At 59.1% G+C, this 16091-nt stretch overlaps 1 protein-coding gene across 2 annotated transcripts in view; it reads left to right on the top strand.

Annotated features, from left to right (window-relative positions):
- The window catches only part of SUPT6H (SPT6 homolog, histone chaperone and transcription elongation factor), a 28399-nt gene extending 22758 nt beyond the window's left edge, over positions 1-5641 (top strand). For both annotated transcript variants that reach the window (XM_029082051.2, XM_029082050.2), the window contains exons 29-37: positions 589-784; positions 1075-1313; positions 1981-2094; positions 2366-2490; positions 2944-3056; positions 3244-3321; positions 3442-3608; positions 4276-4466; positions 4788-5641. In XM_029082051.2, coding sequence (XP_028937884.1) covers positions 589-784; positions 1075-1313; positions 1981-2094; positions 2366-2490; positions 2944-3056; positions 3244-3321; positions 3442-3608; positions 4276-4466; positions 4788-4974 — 1410 coding nt within the window. In that variant the 3' untranslated portion in view covers positions 4975-5641. The remainder of the gene's footprint in view (positions 1-588; positions 785-1074; positions 1314-1980; positions 2095-2365; positions 2491-2943; positions 3057-3243; positions 3322-3441; positions 3609-4275; positions 4467-4787) is intronic.
- The last annotated feature ends 10450 nt before the right edge of the window (positions 5642-16091 follow it).

The following is a 16091-nucleotide window of genomic DNA, read 5'->3' as shown; positions in this document are numbered from 1 at the left end:
GCCTCCACCCGGGGCAGTGCGATCTGACGTTTCCCACCCGGCCGGAAAGTCGGTGCCTCCCCGGCCTTGCTGCCTGACCTGGGTCTGTGCCCAGTGGCCCCGCTCTCCACGATGGGAACAGCCTGTGCTGGCCAGGGGGACCCCCCCCAGGGCAGGGTTTCCCGCCAGCTGAAAGGAGCCAGCCAGGCGAGGCATCCTAATGAGACCTGCTGGCTCTTTTGTGGGCTGCCTTCTCTCATTCACAGAGCCTCTTGGCGGATGACTCCTGCCTGTCCCCTTCCGGCTCTCTCTCTCCATTCCCTGAACTGCCTGACACAAACGCACACACTGTCTGTCTCTCTCTCTCACACTTTCTCTCTCCCCCTCCTTCCCTTCAGACACTTGGCAGAAAGCTGCCTCACAGGGTCAAAATTGCTACCTGGCCCAATTCCCGCTTCTCCTGAGAATTGGCATTCTAGATGGAACCAAGACATTTTTCCCAGCCCCCAGCAGGATGACCGCCCCCCCCATGAGGGCAAAGGAGTGGGCCTGCAGGGGCCTGGTGGGTGCTGACCTGCCCTCCTCCGTGCCCTCTTCCCCCCAATCCAGGTGGGGATGACCGTTCACTGCCGCATCATGAAGATCGACATCGAGAAGTTCAGCGCCGACCTGACATGCCGCACCTCGGACCTCATGGACAAGAACAACGAGTGGAAGCTGCCCAAGGACACTTACTACGACTTTGACGCCGAGGCAGCCGACCACAAGCTAGAGGAGGACCTGAAGAGGAAGCAGCAGCGTACTAGTGAGTCTTGGCCCGCGTGGCACCTCTGGGGAGGCCGGCGGCAAGCATACGATAGCCACGAGTGCCTCCCTCTCTTACCGTGGGGCTCGGGAACGGTCAGAAGACCCCAGTTCTCCCTCCTGGCTCGTGATGCCCATGGTACACGTCCCGGGAGGAGCTGTTGCGGCCCAGAGACGTCAACCCGTTTTCCCTGGTTCGTGCCCCAAAAGTGGCATCTCAGTGTGCCGTGACTGCCCGTCGCCCCTGGCCCTGCTGACTTCCTCGACCCTGACCACCCCTCCCCTCCACAGCGTACATCAAGCGAGTGATCGCTCACCCGTCCTTCCACAACATCAACTTCAAACAAGCGGAGAAGATGATGGAGACGATGGATCAGGGTGACGTGGTCATCCGGCCCAGCAGCAAGGGCGAGAATCACCTCACTGTCACTTGGAAGGTCAACGACGGCATCTACCAGCACGTAGATGTGCGGGAGGAGGGTAAAGAGAACGCCTTCAGTTTGGGGGCCACTTTGTGGATCAACAGTGAGGTGAGGTTTGGGCCTGAACCCCTTCCCAACCCCCCGACCCACCCCTCCCCAGTTCTGCCCTGTGGCCAGGAGCCCTCCCCTCTCCCCGCTGCCACTTGTAGCTCTGAGTGAGGGATTTAGTACAGTGCTCTGCACACACTAAGCGCTTAGTAAATATGATTGATTGATGATTCTCCAGAAAACCAGAATGGGGCTCATTAGTGATATTTCCAAAGTGCTTCCTTTACGCACACCTCTCTACTAATCATTTGAAAATGTTGGTAGACATAGTATGAGGAGCCTCTAGTCTACTGTGGTTGGGTCAGTGTTGCAGGATGGGGGTCTTGACTGGAGGGGTGGGAAACTAATCAAGCGTGAAAATTTGTGTTGAGTCCTCGGTAGAGTTGGGCGGGGTAAACACCCACATGGTGCTCTCTCCCGCCCCAATTCCGGGCTGTCAGTCGTCCTGCTGCCCTGCCATCTCCCCCACCAATGGTTCCCTGCCTGATTTCTGGCTTCCCCTCCCCTTTCCCAGCTGACAGTCCTCTTGACCGTCAGCTCATGGACTGGGAATTGTGTCTCCATTATTATATTGTACTTTCCCAAGGGCTTCGTTCAGTGCTCTGGACCCAGCGAGCGCTCAGTAAATTGGATTGACCGACGCGGAGTCTCCCGTTTCTCCCTCCAGGAATTTGAGGACTTGGATGAGATCGTCGCCCGCTACGTCCAGCCGATGGCGTCCTTTGCCCGGGACCTGCTGAACCACAAGTATTACCAGGAGTGCAGCGGCGGCGACCGCAAGGTGAGCGGAACGCGAAGGGGCTGACCGGCCCACTTCCCTGCCCCCCTGGCCCAGAGGCTCTTGGGAGGCCAACTTGGTTCTGAGGTAGCCTCAGAGGTACAGATCAGTACCCCTAGAGTTGGAGCCCAACCCCCACGTCCACCCTGGCCTGGCCCCAAACTGTCCCAGCCACTGGGAGTAGGGAAATGAGCATCCTCGGACAGCCCCAGGGCAAAAGGGACCTCAGCCCAGACGGCCACCATACCTCTTGCCCTTTCCTTCCCGGCCCCAGAAACTCGAGGAGCTGCTTATCAAAACCAAGAAGGAGAAGCCAACTTTCATCCCCTACTTCATCTGTGCCTGCAAGGAGCTGCCCGGCAAGTTTCTGCTAGGCTACCAGCCCCGAGGCAAACCCAGGTAGGCAAAAGCCTTCAGGGAGAGGGCAGTCGGGGACGTTGGCGGGAGCGGGAGGCTCCCAGAAAACCAGGTGGCCCCAGCAGACAGGGAGTTTCTGAGTTCTTCTCCCTGCCGTGTGTTCTCACTCAAAGGGGATCCCACTCAGTTTGAAGGGAATTTGCAGAATTCTAGCAAGTTATCTTCCCTGGCACCGAAGCCAAGAGCGTTCATCTCCCTCCCAGCTTGGTGGGGAAGGCGGGTGAGGCCACTGCCGGGCCACCTGTGGTCCCCAGTCATCGGGCACCGACCAGCATTTGCGTGCCCGTGTTCCCAGAGAGCCGCACCAGGCGGTCCGCCCAGGCTGGGTAGCTAGCGTTGCTCGTCGGGCCCCGGCCCTCGGTGATTCCCGGGGGATGGGGAAACCAGCCCCGGCCCAAGGTGATTGATGCGAGGCTGCCTCCCTCCCGCTTGTAGAATTGAGTACGTGACTGTGACCCCTGAGGGATTCCGCTACCGCGGCCAAGTCTTCCCGACCGTGAACGGACTCTTCAGGTGGTTCAAGGACCATTACCAGGACCCCGTGCCAGGTGACTGTGGCCGTGAAGCCTCCCCGGACCCCTCCGTCCCCACCCTCCCCACGCCTGCCGTTCTTGCTATGGGGCATCAGTCCCCCGGGCCAGCCCCACCCCATCCTTGGCTGCCTCCTCGCCTCAGGCTGGGACTTGGCGAGCCCAGCGCAGGTGTGAGCTCACCGGCCCCCTCCCCTTTCTGCAGGCATCACCCCCAGCAGCAGCAGCCGGACCCGCACCCCCGCCTCCATCAACGCCACCCCCGCCAACATCAACCTTGCGGGTAAGTATCCCCCCTGGGAGCGCCGGACCCGGCTGCCAGCCGCACGGGCCAGGGCGAAGGAGTCCGGGCGAGCGACCCCCGGCTCACTGTCCCCGTCCCCCGACCCGGTCTCTCTCGCAGATCTGACCCGGGCGGTGAACGCCCTCCCCCAGAACATGACTTCCCAGATGTTCAGTGCCATCGCTGCCGTGACAGGCCAAGGGCAGAACCCCAACGCCACCCCAGCCCAATGGGCCTCCAGCCAGTACGGATATGGGGGCAGCGGAGGAGGCAGCAGCGCTTACCACGTGAGTGGCGGGCAGGGAAGGGAGGGGTGGCTCCGGGTTTTGGAGGGACGGGAGAGGCTACTCAGGTCACTCCTGCCGGGCAGTCCCTCTGAACCCAGTTGGGCCCCTGCTGAAAAGTGGTCCTGGAAGGCCAAAAAGTGGGAATGCGGTGCCCTCAGGTTTAGGCCCTTTGGCGAGTTGGGTCCCCTATACGGGTCTAGTCACGCAAGCAGTGACTTCATTCGTTCAGTTGTATTTACTGAGTGCTTACTGTGTGCCGAGCACTGTACGAAGCACTTGGGAACGTACAGTACAACAATCAACAGACACGGTCCCTGTCCACAACAAGCTTACAGTCTAAAGTGAGGGAAGCATTCATCGCTACAAATAAATATATGACAAATATGTACATAAGTGCAGTGGGACTAAGAGGCAGGAAGAACCAAGGGAGCAAGTCTGGGCGACTTGTCGACTGGGGGTGTCGCACCCCCTGCGTGTGTGACCCCCCTGCCCCCCACCCAAATCTTCAGGGCCCACAGCGTGCCCAGGTTCCCCCCTCGACCCCAGGGCTACGGTCTCCACAACACATAGAGAAATAAACTTGACAGCGCCTCTGTGCCCGAATCCGGCCAAGGCCCGGGGGCTCATGCCCGCTGGCTCTTCTCAACGGCTCCCTTGCCCACAACAGGTGTTCACGACGCCAGCCCAGCAACCCGTGGCCACCCCGCTGATGACGCCCAGCTACTCCTTCACGACGCCCAGCCAGCCCATCACCACGCCGCAGTACCACCAGCTCCAGGCCAACACCACGCCCCAGTCCACCCAGTCGCAGCCCCAGCCCCAGGCTTCCTCCAGCTCCAGGCAACGGCAGCAGCCAAAGTGAGTATCCCGGGGCGGAGGCAAGGTTGGCCCTGGCCGTGGAGGAGTCTGGAGGGCTGCTCCTTTGGGGCTGAAAGTGAGATGATAACAGTAGGTCTATGCTGGGGGTGTCCTCTGCCACTCCAGCGTACTTGGTGGAGCCTGGGACTTGCCTTTCCAGATAGTGGCTACTCGCCCAGCGAGCTAGAGCAGCCTATCGTGGGTGGGAGGTCCCGTCCGGGCGGGGGTGTTGGCCGGCCGGGTGGGCCGCCCCAGCCCCGCGCTGTCCCTCTGAAGCCAGGGTCACCCTGACCCGGTCTCTCTCGCCTTCGCCCATGCCAGGTCCAGCAGCCACACGGGTATCGACTGGGGGAAGATGGCCGAACAGTGGTTGCAAGAAAAAGAAGCGGAGCGGCGGAAACAGAAGCAGCGGCTGACCCCCCGGCCCTCTCCCAGCCCCATGATCGAGAGCACCCCCATGTCCACGGCCGGCGACGCCACGCCGCTCCTCGATGAGATGGACCGATAGACAGCCCGCGCCCGGGACTCTGGTTACCTCCCCGGCACCACGGCCGGACCTGGCCTGGCCCGGCCCGACCCTGCCTTCGGGTTGGAAGGTGGCGAGAAGAGACGGTTCTCCGGGGCTCCTCGCACGGACGGGGGAGTCGTGGCCGGCCGGCCCACGAACCCGAACTTGCCGTCCGCGGTCCCGCCTCCGCCACCCAGCCCTGTAGCCTGGGATCGGGGGAGGCGACCGAGGGACGGGTGGAATGGTCACTTTCCGGGCGTCTCCCGGGCTGCGGCCGCCCGCCACCCCCGCCCCACCCTCCTCGAGCCTCCTGATGGGCTCAGGTTCCACGTTGCCCTTCCTAGGAGTCCACAAGCTCCACCGGCCAGGGGCCCGGACGTCCCCACCCGCTCCACCTGGGATGCTATTTATTCAGTTTGGAGAGGTTTAAAAGGAAAAAAAAGGGCAATCGGCCAGACCACCACGATGGGGACCGGGGCCGGCAGCAACAGCGGGCCCCGGGAATCGCCGCCGGTGGTGGGAATAGTGGGGCAGTGCGGGCCCCTCCCTCCCCCCCCCCCAACTTTCCTCTCTCCATCTGTCCGCGCCGCCTGGCCCACCCCCTTTCCTCAGCGGCTCGGCTGCTCGTGCTCTGTCGTGTGAATAAACAGTATTTGTACAGAGCTCACACCAAGGCTCCAAGTCGTCCCCCCGCATGTGTGCCAGCAATGACCGGCGGCTCCTCGGTTGACTCTCCCCCCTTCGAGGGCCAGACCCATAGAGCCAACTGGTTTCAGAGGCCCCCAGAGAATGGGATGGTGGCAGGGGCACCCTCTTGATAAACCCTGCCTGCCTCACTCACAGGGCCAAGGGCAGCCTGGACTAGCCTGGTGGGACAAGGGAGCTGAATCTCATTGGGCCGTGCGCCCTGGTGCAGAGGCAGAGGGGCCTTGTCTCACTTGGTGCTGCACTCTGCTCACATGTGTGTCCTCCCTGTCTCCCTCTCCCCCTCTCTCCTTCCAATCCATCTGTTAGACACACACACACACACCTGGGGGTGGGGGGGGGGCCAATTCTGCAGTTTCCTGTCCCTTGCCGTCAGCAAGCGAGGAGCTCTGCAGCTCCCTTGGGTGCCACTGTGCTCCCCTCAACCCACCCACCTCCCACAACAACCTCACCCCCTGGCCCCACCCTGCACTTTCCAGTTAAGCTGATTTAAACTGGGGTAGGTCCCCCATGGTCCTTCCTACCCCTTTTCAGACCCCCAAGATTCCCCCTTCCTCCCCTCTTTCCCTCCCACCTCTTCCTCCCCGGTTTCTCTTGTGTTGAGCCCTGGAAAAGACTTGGCATTGCTTTGGAAGTCATTTCCCTCTTCCGCCCCCTCCGTCCCCATTCCCAGCATCCCCCTGATGGCCCCGGTGGACATAACGACGTGAGACCCCAGAGCTGTGCCCGCCCCCACCCCCGTCCTCTGTTCCGGGCAGCGTTCAATGGGCCGCCCGCCTGGCCCGTTGACCGCTTTCTCACAAGGGCCGTGTCACACAGCTCTATGAGGGCCTGGGAATAGTTGGCCCTCCGTCTGTGCGCACGCTCTCTCTCTCACACACACATGCTGCCAAAGGGTCCTTCCCTCCCATTGCGGGGTTGAGTGAGAGGAGGGGTGGTCAAAGCATAAATCAATCCCAGTCTTCTCATCCCTTACTCTCTGCCCTCTCACCACCCCCAGATCCGGTTATTCTCCTTATCTCTAGGGAGCTCCTTCCGGGGCTTCTGCCTCCTTGCTGGATCCCTCACCCCGGGGGTGAGTATGATCCCCAGGTGGCACAAGGGACTGTATCCAACCTGATTAACTTGTATCCACCACAGTGCTTGGCACATAGTGATTAACGAGTACTCTAATTGTAATTCCACTGCTCTGCATACTATTCACAGATGAAGGGCAGGCCTGAGCCCGTCAGAGCCGGTATTCTGCTTAGCGGATCCATTTCCCAGGCTGCCTCGAGGCTGAGACTTGTTCCTGGGGTCCAAGCTGTGGCGTCTGGTAGCCCTCCGAGGGCCCGACTGGCTACATTTGGGCTGGTCTCGGGGGAGCTGCCTGCCCCAATTTCCACCGAGGAGGACGGGGCATGAGTCCAGCTTGGTTTCTCTGCCATCTCCCTTCCCCTCCCCCTCCACCGCTGGCTTCCGATCGTAGCTTTCCTGTCCCCACAGCAAAGAGACACTGGCCGTAGCAAAGTAGGGGAGGAATTGGCTCTTTTATTGCTGGGGTGATTATTGTATGGTAGCTGTCGCCCCCAATCCCCCTCTCCCTGACTCCAAGTCCACCTTCCTGGACAGGGCACCTGACAAACTGGTCCCTCTCTGCACCTCCCAAGCTCCCTTCGCACGTCAGGCAGGTGGAAAGTGTCCACCCTATGGGTAGTGGGCATTGAAACGGTAAGTGGGGCTATGCCCCCCACAACCCAGTAGCATTCTCCAGATCTGGAGTGCCCTGCTTGAGGAACTGAAGTGCCAGAAGTGGGCTCGGGCCTCCCCGAGATCACCATCTCCTCCGCCTTCCACGTCTGTCCTGCTAAGCAAGATCTTAAACTCCTGGCTGATGCCAGCCCCCGCTTTCCCTCAGTGTCCTGCCAAGCTACTTCTGCCCTCTCAGCTGGCCCCGGCCCAGGGGCCTCCACCGGAAACAACACCGCTGTCAGCTGTCAGCTGTAGCTGACGGGTGGGCCGTGGGATTACACTTGTATGCCCCCAAATTTTGCCTATGCCAGGTGCCAGGCTTTTAGGGGGGCATGCAAGAGCGGAGGGGAGAAAAGACCATGGCAGGGCAGCTGAGGGCAGAATCTGGTTTCTTGCAGGCCGAGGCAGGAGGATCCTGCCTCTCCCGCCCCCCCGCCTCATGTCAGTCTGGGACCGGAGGATGGGGGCGCTTTCTTCTGCCCTCTCCTGCCCCGCCATGCCTTTGGCTTCCTCTCCAGCCGGCGCCCTGGCGCCTCGTCTGCCCTGGGACTCGGCATTGGCGCCATGCCTGGGGCTGACTCCTCCGGGGCCAGTTTGTTCTGCAAGATGCCATTAAGGACAACTTCTTTCTCGCCCAAGTCTAGGGCCTTCTCCGGGGTGAGCTCCAGCCTTCGACCTTCCCCTTGGCCCCTTGACGGTTCGGGGAGGACCGGAGCAACTCCCAACCCCCAAACCAAGAGTCTGTGCCCTTTCTAGACTTGGGGTGCCCCTGTCGTCATCTTCAAGTCTCTCCCTTTTTTTCTCTTTTGCTTTTTCTCCTTCCCTTTCTTTTTCATTCCCGTAGCACTGTCTGTTCCCGGCTCGGGGCGGGAAACCCCAGTCGGAGTCGGGAGGGCAGGCACGGGGGCCGGAGCAGGGACGACGGTCCTGCCCGGGTGGAGAGGGGCGCCGCCAGACGGGCAGGGCAGAGCCACGGGCACGGGGCCGTAGGTCTCGTACCTGAGGAGAGGTTCCACGTGCGTCGGTGCGTTGCGATGACGCCCTCCCCGACCTGGGCCCAGGCTGCCCGCTCACCCCGGGACTCGCCAGCCACACCAGTAACCTCGGACACTGCTCCTCCAGGCGGAACTCAAAGCAGGGCATGCGGATGATGTTGAAGAAGACCCGGCCGACGTGTCGTTCACCTGCCCCGGACACACCTTGAGCCTGCGGCCCAGGGAGACGCCTTCTCTCAGCACTGACCCTCCTGCTCCCCTAAATGTCCCCCGCCTGTCGGCCCGAGGACCGAGCCAGGAGATAGAGGGGCCGCCACTGTGGCTAAGACCACCCCGGCCCTCCGCCCTGGGATGGGATGGGGTCTGATGAGCAGCGGCCCTGTGGACGGATGGGGGACGGGACTGGTCCCGGTAGGCCCCCGGGGCTCCTCCCCAGTGGGCGCTCACCGACTGTCGCAGTCGCAGTGGCTCATGGTGTGCCGGCGCAAGTCGGGATGGCCGTAGCCCGCGGCGAAGGGGCGGATCACGTGCTGGCACTGATCGTGGTCCCGGCAGCACCCGGCAGTCTCCCTCAACTCTCCTGGAGGCAGAGAGGACCGGTCGGACACCATCCCGGCAGAGGCACCCCCTCTACTGACCCCGGGACCTCCCAAATATCTGAACCCCCTCCCCAGGAACTCTTCCTCTTCCTTCCCCACAAACAGCCGCCCTCCCTGCTGCGCTCCCTCTATCGACTCTCTCATCGACTACTCCTTGGTGCCCCGCAGCTCTCCTGCTCTTGGCCCGTATGGCCTGTGCCTCCGTTCTTCGGTGTCTAGGCTCCCCGAGTCCTTGATGCCCGTTTCCCCCCGCCCGCCTAACCCAGCTGCTCGTAGCTCTCGGCGTTGTCGCCGGCCCCGCACCACAGTGTGCCCGGGTAGGTAAAGCCCCTCCTCGTGTGGGGGACGATGCCCCCCCCGCTGCCCCTGGGATCCCCGGCCCACCTCCCACTGCCACCGCCGTCACCCCAGCCAGTGGCGACCCCGGCCCCCGGGGGCCCCGGGACTCCATGCCCTGGCCGGCTCCAGCCTCCGGCATCGCTGAGCCCCCACACCGCCTTATACGGCTGCTGCCGATAGCCTGATCCCCCCGGGGAGGGGCCCTGCCCCCGGACCCACAACCCTCTCTCCCTCCCCACCTCCTCTCCCCTTTTCTTCCTCCTTCTTTGCCACTTGTCAGCTGTGTGACTCTGGGCCAGTCACTTAACTTCTCTGTGCCTTAGTTACCTCATCTATAACATGGGGATTAAGACTGTGAGCCTCATGTGGGACAACCTGAGGACCCTGTATCTCCCCCAGCGCTTAGAACAGTGCTCTGCACATAGTAAGCACTTAACAAATGTCAACATTATTAAGTGGTGGAGCCAGGTTTAGAACCCAAGTCCTGCTGACTTCCAGGCCAGTGTCTATCCAATAGGTCACACTGGTTCTGGGAGGCTACATGAGCCCTCCTGACCAGTCTCTCCTTGCACCCGTTTGGACATTCCAGAGCTGCGGGTCAGGTGTGCTGAGTAGCAAGGCTGGGCCAACCCCATCCAGAGCTTCCAGCTTTAAGCTTGGAGATCAGGACCCCCATCCTCTCTCCCCCCCAACACTACCGGAAACACTCCTGGAGAACTGTTTTCATCTAGTGGGGGAAAATGGGAGACAGGAAAAGGTTAAAAGTGCCCTCCTCTCTCCCAGCTCTCCCCCTCCATCCTGACCATAAGTTACTTCCAGCCCCTCTCCCGCCCCAGGAGAAGTTGCCAGGGGGCGGGCTCCAGGCTGGTCACCATGGCAGCCTGCAGTGGGGTGATGTGGTCCAGCCGGTGGGACCTGGGAGGCATTGAGAAGGTGGTCCCACTTGAGCACATCATTGGGGGCAGGCCCAGAGTTAGAGGCCCAGCCCCCAGCTCTCTCTTTCTCTCTGTCTCTCCCCCTGGCCCTCCCGCCCCCTGCCACCCCCGCACTTGGAGAAGCCTCTTTGTTTGACTCCCGATTGAGGAAAGACCCGGTTCACACTATTAGTGGAGGGAATTGACAGGAAAGAGTTCTGCGGAGAGCCGTATTGATCAAAGTTGCATGAAGGAGCCTTAAGGATTTAGGATCCACAGCCTTGGCCTGGTCCGGGTTGGCTTCCCGCTCCTTCACTGCTCCCCCTACCCTCTGCCCGTCCCCCACCCCCACTTCTTTGTACCCCTCTGCCGGGCAGCGGCGCACCTCTTCCAGGCCAGGGTTCTCAGGTAGCTCCCGCCTTCTCGCCATGGGGGTCAAGCCAGCCAGGCTAGTCCTGATGAGGAGCACGGGCCCCTCTCGTAGGGGGCTGGACTTGGGTCATCTGCCAAGGGCTACCCAGCCAGGAGCGGCCTCTGGGCAGTGATGGAACCAGCAAGAGTTGGCTCTGGGTGAAGGGCATCAGCAGGTGGGCCCCGGGGCCCTACGGGGCTGGCTTCCTTGAGCATCAGCTCAGAATTGCAGTGGGGTGAAGCAGAAAGGTGGGCCCACTGCCCAGGAGGGAGTGGGAAGGTAAGCCTTGACTTTAATCCTTTGAGGACCTCTTCTACACTCACCTTGGGACCCCCTTTCTCCCCTGGGGGATACAGGTGATCCCTGGGGCCCAAGATCCCAGAAGGAGATCTGGGCCAAGTCCCACTAGGTCAGAGGGCGAATGGCAGATTTCAACACTGGGCTCCAGGTGGCCTGTCTCTCAATCTGGCTTCAGGGGCAGCCCCGGTTTCCTCCCCACTCTTCAAAGTACCCCTTGCTAGGGGTAGTGATCCTCCCCCTTCCTCTCCTCCCCACCTTCCTTCTTCCACCCGCCTCCCTGGTGTGACCTCAGGGAGGAAAGGGGCACAGTCAAAGTCCAGCGTGGCAAGGATGATCTTGCATCTACCCTTCCGCTTAACACAGTGCCAAGCTTACTGTCAGGGCTTAATCGATCGTTATAGTATTGACGAAGGGGCTCTCTCTCCATCAGCTCCTGTCCCACTCCACCTAGCACAGGCCCTACCTCAAGATCGGATTAATTAATTCATTCATCCAGCTGTATTTATCGAGCGCCTACTGTGTGCAGATCTTTCCCAGTGTAAGGAAAGTAGCCCTTCCTGAGAAAGACAGGCCCAGAGCCCAAGACCAGCAGCCGCTCACCGAACTTGCTGATGAAAACACAGATCCGGGCTACCTCCTCCAGGAAGCCCACCTGGATCAGCACTCCCCAAAAAGCCCAGCTGAGAGCAGGGCCTTACGTGAAAGGGATGTGGGATCGTTCAGCCTGGAGAGTGGAGATGTGATGGGGGTGATGAGGGTCTAGAGGAAAGGTCTTTCAGTCCCTGAGAATCTATCAATCATATTTATTGAGCACTTACTGTGTGCACAGCACTATACTAAGCGCTTGGAAGAGTACACTATAACAATATAACGCAGTTGGTAGAAATATTCCCTGCCCACAGCCAGTTTACAGTCTAGAGAGACTATTATATCCAGGAGGGGGGCCTTCTCCTCTCCCGCACCGAGGCAGAAACAAGAGGAAATGAGCGGAAACTGCAGCAGAAGGGGTTGAGGCGAGACAAAAGGAAGACCACAAGCAGTGTTCCTCCCTAGGGCGGAAGGAGGGAATAGGGCTTTAGCAACAGGCAAGACCCTGGTTTGAGAAACATCGGCAGGGGATCGGCGGGGGGGTCGGGGGAAGGGGTCAAACCAGAGGTGTCAGGGCATGAGAATTTCGGGGATGGAGATCTTGATGGAAGGAGTTTGAGTAGAAAACCGACCTTGTCTGCCTCTGCTCCCTCAATGGCTCTTTGTTCCCTTTGTTGAGAAGGGTTTTACAGAGAGAAGGAGTCCCCAGGAGGGGGTCTGGGCTGGGGCAGGCTGGGCCCAGGAGATTAGCCCGTTGGGGTAGGAGCCAGCGGCTGCTCCTGGCTCGCGTCCTCAGAGCACTGGGGACTGGGATCCTAGGGATTCGGGACCTGGCAGCTAAGGGCCAGACAACCACCCTGCCCCTTAACTTAGGATCGGAAACACTAGCTGTCGGCCACGCTCCATCTCTTCGGAAGACCGGTCTAGAGGGATCGGGCTTCAGCAGCAGCAGTAGGAAGAGAAGAAAGATTAGACTTCCCCAAAGGGAGGGTGGCTGGACACTGGATTGAGGATTTTTCTTTTTATGGTATTTGTTAAGCGCTTACTGTGTGCCAGGCACTCTACTAAGCGGTTCATTCATTCAACTCTTTCAATAGTATTTATTGAGCGCTTACTATGTGCAGAGCACTGTACTAAGCACTTGGGATGAACAAGTCGGCAACAGATAGAGACAGTCCCTGCCGTTTGACGGGCTTACAGTCTAATCGGGGGAGACGGACAGACAAGAACGATGGCAATAAATAGAGTCGAGGGGAAGAACATCTCGTAAAAACAATGGCAACTAAATAGAATCAAGGCGATGTACAATTCATTAACAAAATAAATAGGGTAATGAAAATATATACAGTTGAGCGGACGAGTACAGTGCTGTGGGGATGGGAAGGGAGAGGTGGAGGAGCAGAGGGAAAGGGGAAAAAGAGGGTTTAGCTGCAGAGAGGTAAAAGGGGGGTGGCAGAGGGAGTAGAGGGAGAAGAGGAGCTCAGTCTGGGAAGGCCTCTTGGAGGAGGTGAGTTTTAAGTAGGGTTTTGAAGAGGGAAAGAGAATCAGTTTGGCGGAGGTGAGGAGGGAGGGCGTTCCAGGACCGCGGGAGGACGTGACCCAGGGGTCGACGGCGGGATAGGCGAGACCGAGGGACGGCGAGGAGGTGGGCGGCAGAGGAGCGGAGCGTGCGGGGTGGGTGGTAGAAAGAGAGAAGGGAGGAGAGGTAGGAAGGGGCAAGGTGATGGAGAGCCTTGAAGCCTAGAGTGAGGAGTTTTTGTTTGGAGCAGAGGTTGATAGGCAACCACTGGAGTTGTTTAAGAAGGGGAGTGACATGCCCAGATCGTTTCTGCAGGAAGATGAGCCGTGTGTGAAGCGGTGTGAATGTTAATCAGGTTAAAGCCAGTCCATGTCCCACATAGGGTTCACGGTCTTAATCCCCATTTTACCAATGAGGTAACTGAGGCACAGAGAAGTTAAATGACTTGCCCAAGGGCACACAGCGGACAAGCGGCAAAGCCAGGATTAGAATTATTATTATTGTGGTATTTGTTAAGCACTTACTTTGTGCCAAGAACTGTACTGGCTACAAGCAAATTGGGTTGGAGAGAGTCCCTGTCCCACAGTGGGGGTCACAGTCTCAATTCCCATTTTCCAGATGAGGTCACTGAGGCCCAGAGAAGTAAAGTGACTTGCCCAAGGTCACACAGCAGACATATGGTGGAGTCAGGATTAGAACCTATGACCTTCTGACTCCCAGGCCCACGCTCTATCCATTTCGCCACCCTGCTTCTCCAAAGCAGGATGAGATTTTGGGGAAGCAACGTGATCTAGTGGAGAAAGACCTGGAAGTCAGGACATCTGGGTCCCAGTCCCAACTCTGCCCCCTGCCTGCTTGTGTGACCTTGGGTAAGTCACTTAATTTCTCTGGGCTTCAGTTTCCTCTTCTGTAAAATGGGGATTTGATCCTAATTCTTCCTCCCACTTAGGTTGAGAGCCCCGTGTGAGACAGAGTTGGTGTCCGGACCAATTGCAGTGCATCTGCCCCAGAGCGTGGCACACAGTAAGTACTTAATCAATACCACAGTTATTAAGGAATCTGTGACATCTCCTACTCCAGAGGGGAAGCAGAATTAAATCCCAATTGATTGAAAATGACTCAAAAGAAGGGAGCACTCACCCAAAGACCTGCAAGTCCGGATCCCGTTCTAGAGCATGCATTTGCAAATGGGAAATTTGGACAGAATGCTATGGGGGAACTAGGTAACATTTTTCCCAAAATTGTGCTTGTCTGGATAGGACCCTGTCTATCAGCAGGCTGATCCTATCCCAACCAAAGCTCTTTTCCCAGCCATTGGGCCCATCCACACCCCTCTCTGCCCTGACCCTTTGGCCCAGACTTCCCATCCATGGGTTTCCACCCTCTTATGATTCTGGGGGACCCCTCGCCCGGCCCCCGAGCAGCACGGCCTAGGGGATAGAGCCCGGGCCGGAGAGACAGAAGGACCTGGGTTCTAATCCTGGCTCTTCCACTTGTCTGCCATGTCACCTTGGGAAAGCACTTCACTTCTCTGTGCCTCAGTTACCTCGTCTGTAAAATACAGGTTGATTGGGAGCCCCATGAGGGACAGGGACTTGGTCCAACTTGATAAGCTTGAATCTACCCCCAGTACTTAGTACAGTGCCTGGCACATAGTAAGCACTTAAATACCATAAAAAGAGGCGCTTTACTCCTTTCACAGCCCCCAAACTCACCCTCCCCCATGACCCTGGGAGGGACCTCTACTCAACCCCATTCTCCGTCCCAAGCTCCCAGCCTTGAGAGCAAGGCTGAGCCCCAGGCAGGGGAGACGGTGGCAATAAATTGTTGATTTTCCCTCATCTGCTGGCTCTTGGCACTGAGGCTGGGCCATGAGGGTTTGGGCAGGGCTGACCTGGTCAGACAAATGGACCAGAGCCTCTTGGGCACCCCCAGTACACAAACACACACCCACATAGACCCTACTTGCTCAACTGCCCATTCTGCCCCTGCATCCACCCTTCCTCCCCTCCCCTTCTCCATCCGGCATCACCCCAGTCAGGAAGTCCTTCCTCGTGGGTTCTAATCCTGGCTCTGCTGCTTACCTTGGGCAAGTCAAGTCACTTCACTGTGCCTCAGCTACCTCATCTCTAAAATGGGGATGGAGACTGGGAGCCCCACATGGGACAGGGACTGTGGCCAACCTGATTCGCTTGGATCCACCCCATCGCTTAGTACTGTGCCTGGCACACAGTAAGCTCTCAACTAATACCACAGTTATTATGTGTAACCTCTAATCTAGTTGCTGCAACCCCATTCGATTCAGTTCCTCCTCCTCCTCCTCCAGGCAGCAAAATCCTTCATAGCCTAAGGACCCTGCCAGCTCTCACCAGTCCCCAGCTGGGCCCGGCTACTTCTCTTGGCCACAGGTTGGCAGCGCTCTAGCCTGAACTGACTGAGCAGGAAGTGGGCAGGAGGCAGGCAGGAGGGGAGTCTGATGCTACTGTCCTCTCACGGACAGGATCCTTGCCTCCCCACAGCTAGGTCCCGATCTGGGATCGGGCAGCACCCAACACCTCTAACTCCAGGTGAGCCAGGATGTCCTGCCACTCCTCCTTTGGAGGAGGAGATGGTGGTGGTGGAGGAGGCGCAAGAGAAAGAATAGGAGAAGAGGGAGAAGAAAGGAGGAGAGAAAAAGCCAATGGAAGGTGGGAAGACGCATAAGTGATTCCCCAGATCTCTGTCAGGGATGTGGGTGACTCGGTGTGGGAGCCCTAGGGAGCAGGCTGGACGAGGAAACCCGATACACACACAGGAAGCTATCAAGCAAAGAGTCTGAATGACAGATTAGCGGCCATGTAAGGGTGCCCACTCTGTGCCTAGATCCCCACTTGCTTTCCCCACACCCCTCACGGCTGAGGTAGATGATCTCCCCTAATTCCCCCTCTCTGCCTGGGTACCACTGGCTACTCAATACCAGCATCTCGTGGGCCCAGAGCAGCTGCGCTCTTGGTGGTGAATACCTTCCCCCAGGTG

The sequence above is a fragment of the Ornithorhynchus anatinus genome, chromosome 17 (genome assembly GCF_004115215.2).
Source record: "Ornithorhynchus anatinus isolate Pmale09 chromosome 17, mOrnAna1.pri.v4, whole genome shotgun sequence".
Classification (NCBI taxonomy): domain Eukaryota; kingdom Metazoa; phylum Chordata; class Mammalia; order Monotremata; family Ornithorhynchidae; genus Ornithorhynchus; species Ornithorhynchus anatinus.
The sequence above is the reverse complement of the archived record's forward strand: the minus strand, read 5'-3'. Positions and strand labels throughout refer to the sequence as shown.